Source organism: Anser brachyrhynchus (assembly GCF_964034855.1).
Source record: "Anser brachyrhynchus genome assembly, chromosome: W".
NCBI classification, from domain to species: domain Eukaryota; kingdom Metazoa; phylum Chordata; class Aves; order Anseriformes; family Anatidae; genus Anser; species Anser brachyrhynchus.
Window position 1 is genome coordinate 14,819,406 of NC_137704.1, and position 6,152 is coordinate 14,825,557.

Genomic DNA, 6,152 nt, shown 5'->3' on the forward strand with positions numbered 1-6,152 from the left:
CATGCTATGATTCTATGATCGGAGCAACCGTTCTGTGGAGCTCGTTTCCCAGCCGTGCAGGGCCCGGCTTCCCTCCGCGGAGCCGCCCAGCCCGTTTTCGGGCGCCCACTTCCTCCCTCCCGGTCGGATCCCTCCGCGCCCCGAGGGCACGCGACCTCCCTGAGCGCCGATAAGCACCGGGTCGACGGGAGCGGAGCCGCCGAGAGGGCGGGGACAAGGGAAGAGGGCAGGCGAGGCAGCCAATCGAGGCGCGGGAGCGGTCGGCGGCGATCTGTCGGCCCAATGAGCGCCGCGGAGGGCCGGGCCGAGTGCGGGAAGGGAGGGGGCGTTGTACCGAGCGGGCGCCGTCATGGCCGACGGGATCGTTAGGGCGCAGGCCGCCTGGCCCGGCGGCGGCGCTGCCGCTGCAGCCGCTTTCGGAGAGGTCGCCTGCAAGGGCAAGGAGGTCCCCGCCAACGTTCTCCGTGAGGATGAGCGGTCGTGGGCGAGGAGGTAGCCGCGGCGTCGTCGTGCGAGTCTTCTCTTTCCTTCCTTCCCTCGGCCGCTCGCAGGCCCTCTGAAACGAGGGCCCGTCGCGGGTCCCGGGAGTGCGGCAGGGCGGGTGGTGGCCTTGCTGCGGGAGGGAGGGAGGGACGGACGGACGGACGGACGGTCGGTCGGTCGGTCGGGGTCTCTCCGGCTCGTGGCGCTCTCTACTGCAGCGCCTCTAAAACCCCGCGCTTCTTCGGTGCGCGTCCCGCCTGCCCCCGGGGTGCCACGGCGCGTACTGGGTCGCCGGCGCAGTCGGTCTCCTTGGGGGTTCGGACTGCCTGCGTATAGGCAGCGAGCATCGCAGTAGTGACCGTAATCAGTCATTTCTGCGTAGCAGAAACGCAGGTCTTGATGCGCCTCGTGACAGCGTTCTAGAGACGCCCCGGCTCGGCCGTGCTAGGCTTTGGTTATGGCACCACCCCCACCGCGCACGCGAGCGCACGCTCTCTCCAAAGTGGCTTGTGAAAGGGAAGAATTGCAGCTTTTCCTAGCTTTCTTAAACATCTAGAAGCCAGTCAATCCCGCAGGCTGCTGGTCCTCACTTGAGGCGGGGGGGGAACTTAGAACTGCTTTTGGAGTGTAGTTGGCTATAGCGAACGGTCTTGAATTTGCTTAGCTCGCTGTACCGAAGGCCTGTTTCACAGTTGAGCGATGTTATAGGGGGGAGAAGTGTGAGGAAGGCTCGTAATTCTCGATTGTCGCGCAGTGAAAGGCGATGGTGAGTAAGAAGTGCAAAGCATCTGTGGAATCGAGTCTTATCGGCGCTGTTTCAGTCGCATCTAAAATAAATAAAACTGCCGGAAGTCGCTAATCTGAAGTACTCGGCTGTCTCGTTGCCCCCGTCACCTTGCGTGCTGGATCCTGCTTCTGGTGCCGTATGCAGTTTCTGTCTGCTGGTGATTTGGGGAGTTCCCTCGCAATTAGTTGCGAGTCGATGGTTTCCTACAGATCGGTGGTATTCGTGTTTCGCAGGTGATACCTTGGCCTCGGTCTGGAGGTGTCTGACATAGAGCCGGCCGTAACGGGCTAACTTGGAATGTTCTTTCCCCTGAGTACGTGGCGTTATCGAGGACGGAGAGTTTATACAGCCTCAGCCGGATTACTCCGGGTTCTTTGAAGATGCCTTCCTACCTCTGGCCGAGGCAATATTTGGACATAACTGAAGGACAGTTAGCAATTGTTTGCCGCTTGTGTGTTTTGCGTGTAGAAGGTAGAGAACTTTGCCTATTCAAAGATCGCTTAAGAAGAATCGCTGTTTTGTCGTGCGCGTTTGGGGTACCTGATAATCTGCTTCGGTAGGACGAGTTCGGTGGGGCATAGTGATTTGCTTAAGCTGTTGCCTTTCTCTGAAGCTGACTGCGTTGTAACTGTTTACTCTTCCTCCAGCGCCTTGCGTTCCGTGATAGTTCGCCTCAGGCTCCAGTGTTTTTTCCTAGTCCTTCCTGAGAAGGCAGTTGTCCGGTTATGTGAAGCAGAAGATTCTGGCGGACCCGTGAGTACTGTGGGAGCTTTCTTTTCGCTAGGCTGGCTGTACCTGTAACTAGTTTGTAACTTCCTAGACTCTTTCCCGTCCCCTCTTTTCCTCTGGATGTTGCGGAGGGGCGCACAGTAGGCTATTTTGGGTTTTCCGATGCTGTAGTCTTTTGCCTCTAGCTTGTAATGGAGTTGAGCTTTTTGACTAAGAGCGGCGATATAAAGCGATGCTGGTCTCCGGCTACGCGCTTGTAGTGCAAAAAGCAGTGTTGTTCCGAAGTACGGTCTGATGCCCGTTTTCACGGTTTCCAGACAGCGGCGGTGGTACTTTGACTATGCAGAAGAGGGCTTGGGGTTTGGGCAGGTCAGAGGCGAGGAAAGGGAAAGCTGGTTGAGCGGCGCTGGGTGTTTGTTTCGCTGTTAGCTATGCAAGTCAAGTTCCAAGGCTTTGTGAGGCCACGCAAAAGAAAAGGCACCGTGAAGCTTTTATTTTCCGCCAGAGCGGCTTACGTTGCCCGAAGCTATGACGGGGGCTTTAACCCCCGAGACAAATTTAGCTTCTGTGACTGTTTTGTAGTCTGTTCCTGTCTAGAGGGTAATTCAAAGAGCAGCGGTTGAATCGTGAAGGATTAGCTAACCGTGTTCTGTGGATGGTTCTCCGCTCGCGTTCGTTCTGTGCGTCGTGGCACGTTATGTTAGGTAACGTTATTTCCTTTTTCCAGCTTCTTGGGCGTGTAATGGTTGTTGGCAAGAAGTGTGCTGCTAACCTGGACCTGACCAATGGATTCCGGATGGCTGTGAATGCCCACCCTCGGGCCCTTCGGGCTGTCGTGTACATCTACGTATTCTGGGTGGCGGTCAGTTGGGCCGGCCTCCTGGCTAAGGTTTTTGCACCGCAGGCGTCACTGCACGCGTACGGGTCGCCGCCGAGTAGGTTTCATATGTTGCCCGTCAATCTAGCCCCTGTTGATGTATGATTTTTTTTTTTTTTTTTTTCCTGGACGGCTGTCTATGGAGGGTAATAAAGAGCTTTGAGCAGCACTTGCACAATAAAGATGGAGCATGGGGATATGACCTCTGTCTTGTGTGTCTTGCCGATGGAAATAGTTCTGCAAGTTAAAAGAATGTTTCGGTCTGTTGACAGTGTCGTGTAGATGGTGGTTTGCCCAGTCATTTGAAACGCGAAGATAGAAGCGCTCGGCGGTCCTGTGGGTCTCCATCTCCCTAAGACGATCTAGGATGTGCTGTGTGTTTGAGGCCTTGCTATCTTCCCCCTGCTCCCAAATAAAAGGGCGTGCTTTTATTGCGAAACAGCCGCATCGAGGACTGGCAGATGTAGAACCAGAGAAGAATAAGGTTGGAAGAAAGCTTCCAGGCATCGTCTGTTGTCTGCCCCTGTCCCGAGGAGGCAGAATAAACTCTACCCGGTGTGATTTCTGACAGGTGCTTGTCAGCCTGTTCTTGACTACCGTAGGAGTTTTGCTACCGCTTTCTTTTCAGTCGTGGGTTTCGCAACTTCGAGAAGTAATTTCTCCCACAGACGCTTTTCAAAGCGTAGAAGGCTCTGGGATGCTTGAGTCGGCTTCTGAACGTTCAAGACTCGGCTGCCGTTCCCTTTATTTTTTTGTATGTATTTTTAGAGTCTTCTTTTTTCCTAAACGAAGTCCGTTGTTCAGGAACTAGAAGAAGGATTAGCTAAAGGCACCATAAGGCGTTTAAATGCGATCACCTCTCGTGCTTTGTTAGACCTCTGGCTTTGCTGTGCTCCTTGTTTAATTGCGGTTACGTTCAAGGCTTACTGGAGCGTGGGAGCGTTAAAATGCTATTAAATATTTTTAGTGTTTGAAACTTGCTAATGAAATGATTTTTGTGACTCCGTTCCTCACAAAGAAACTCGATTCCTTAGCAGGAGGAATGATCTTTGTTACTGGATCTGTTTGCGGGGTTAACGATTGCAGCTGTGAATGACTAAAGTCTTTTGAAGAAGCTGAATGATAAAAACCAAACCGAAACAAGAAACAGCCCTTGTTCTACTCGAAGTAATATAGAATTTGCCGTTTGCGGGGTCAGATGAAAATAGTTGTGGAAGTCAACTACTTGGGGGGGGGGAGGGGAGGGGAGGGGAGGGGTGGGTGGAGGTGGAGATGCTGTTGCACTTTCAGGGAAAGCTTCTTAAATTGGCACTTGATCAACTGTTCTGTTTCTGTATTTGTCCTTGGTCTCTTTCATTGGTCTGTTTTGTTGACGTAGAAGAGCCCATGGAACTGCTCAAAGAAACCTGTGCAAATGGACCTTGAGTAAGTATTTACATGTTCAACTGTTCCCCAGTCGGTCTAGCTAGGTCTAGCTAATGCTATCAGCGCTTGTAGTCTTTCACAAAAGGTGTTTAATTCCTGAGAAAGTAGAGGAGGAAGACGATTGGTAATCTCTTTGCTTAATAGGCACTGTTAGACAACCGTAGAAGGCGAAGAAATTTGCCCCCGAGGCACCAATTTGACCCTTCCTTTAGCCTGTACGCTTTCAAAGAGCATATCATAGAACCATAGAATGGCCTGGGTTGAAAAGCACCTTAAAGATCATCTAGTTTCAACCCCCCTGCTCTGGGCAGCGTTGCCAACCGCTAGAGCAGGCTGCCCAGAGCCGCGTCCAGCCTGGCCTTGAATGCCTCCAGGGATGGGGCATCCAGAACCTCTCTGGGCAACCCGTTCCAGTGCCTCACCGCCCTCTGAGTGAAAAACTTTCTCCTAATATCTAAGCTAAATCTCCCCTGTCTTAGTTTAAAACCATTCCCCCTTGTCCTATCGCTATCAACACGTGTATTTTTACTCCTGTATATACACATTCGTAGGGGTTGGAAGGGACCTCAAGAGATCGTCGGGTCTAACCCCCCTGCCAGAGCAGGTTCCCTAGAGCAGGCTGCCCAGGTAGGCGTCCAGACGGGCCTTGAATATCTCCGGAGAAGGAGACTCCACAACCTCCCCGGGCAGCCTGTTCCAGCGCTCCGTCACCCTCACCGTGAAGAAGTTCTTTCGCATGTTGGTGCGGAACTTCCTGTGCTCCAGTTTTTGGCCGTTGCCCCTTGTCCTATCCCCACAAACCACTGAAAAGAGGGTGGCCAAGTCCCACTGTCTCCCACACTTAAGATATTTGTAATCATTGATAAGATCCCCTCTCAGTCTTCTCTTCTCAAGGCTGAACAGGCCCAGGTCTCTCAGTCTTTGCTCATAGGGGAGATGCTCCAGGCCCCGTATCATCTTTGTTGCCCTCCGCTGGACTCTTTCCAGGAGATCCCTGTCTCTTTTTGTACTGGGGAGCCCAGAACCGGACACGGTACTCCCAGGCGAGGCCTGCCCAGGGCAGAGTAGAGGGGGAGGATCACCTCCCTTGACCTGCTGGCCACGCTCCTTTTAACGCACGCCAGGATCCCATTGGCCTTCTTGGCCACCAGGGCACGCCGCTGGCTCATGGTCAACCTGTCGTCCACCAGGACCCCCGGGTCCTTCTCCGCAGCGCTCCTCTCCAGCAGGTCATCCCCCAGCCTGTACTGATACACGCGGTTGTTCCTTCCCAGGTGCAGGACTCTACGCTTGCTCTTGTTAAACTTCATTTGGCTTCTTCCTGCCCAGCTCTCCAGCCCGCCCAGGTCTCGCTGAATGGCAGCACAGCCTTCTGGCGTGTCGGCCACTCCTCCCAGCTTTGTATCATCGGCGTACTTGCTGAGGCTGGACACTATTCCCTCGTCAAGGTCGGCGATGAAGATGTTGAACAAGACCGGACCCAGCACCGACCCCTGGGGAACACCGCTAGTCACAGGGCTGCAGCCGGACTCTGCGCCGCCGATCACCGCCCTCTGAGCTCGGCCGGTCAGCCAGGTCTCAACCCACCTTACCGTCCACTCGTCTATCCCACGCTTTCTCAGCTTTGCTAGCAGGACGTCGTGGGAGACAGTATCGGAAGCCTTGCTAAAGTCAAGGTAGATGACATCCACTGCTCTCCCTCCATCAACGCAGCTGGTGATGCCATCATAGAAGGCAACGAGGTCGGTCGAGCACGATTTCCCCTTGGTGAATCCATGCTGACTACTCCTCATAACCTCCTTCTCTTCCAATGGCTTGGAGATGGCATCCAGAACAAGCTGTTCCAACACC

At 53.9% G+C, this 6,152-nt stretch overlaps 1 protein-coding gene across 1 annotated transcript; it reads left to right on the top strand.

Moving 5' to 3' along the window:
* The first annotated feature begins 316 nt into the window (after window positions 1–316).
* LOC308184818 (adenosine 5'-monophosphoramidase HINT1-like) lies at window positions 317–3,852 on the top strand. Its single transcript, XM_080572397.1, has 4 exons — window positions 317–492; window positions 1,918–2,023; window positions 2,727–2,934; window positions 3,149–3,852. Exons 1-4 carry the CDS (start codon window positions 350–352, stop codon window positions 3,193–3,195), a joined length of 504 nt encoding a protein of 167 aa, XP_080428523.1. The 5' UTR covers window positions 317–349; the 3' UTR covers window positions 3,196–3,852.
* Window positions 3,853–6,152: the final 2,300 nt, after the last annotated feature.

What these genes read in the sequence shown, in the direction of transcription:
- LOC308184818 (XM_080572397.1), top strand. Translation starts at nt 350, where the DNA reads ATGGCCGACGGGATCGTTAGGGCGCAGGCCGCCTGGCCCGGCGGCGGC. An exon ending in GAGCGGTCGTGGGCGAGGAG is followed by an intron (nt 493 to 1,917) that starts GTAGCCGCGGCG and finishes CTCTTCCTCCAG; the next exon opens with CGCCTTGCGTTCCGTGATAG. An exon ending in CGCGTACGGGTCGCCGCCGA is followed by an intron (nt 2,935 to 3,148) that starts GTAGGTTTCATA and finishes GTCTGTTGACAG; the next exon opens with TGTCGTGTAGATGGTGGTTT.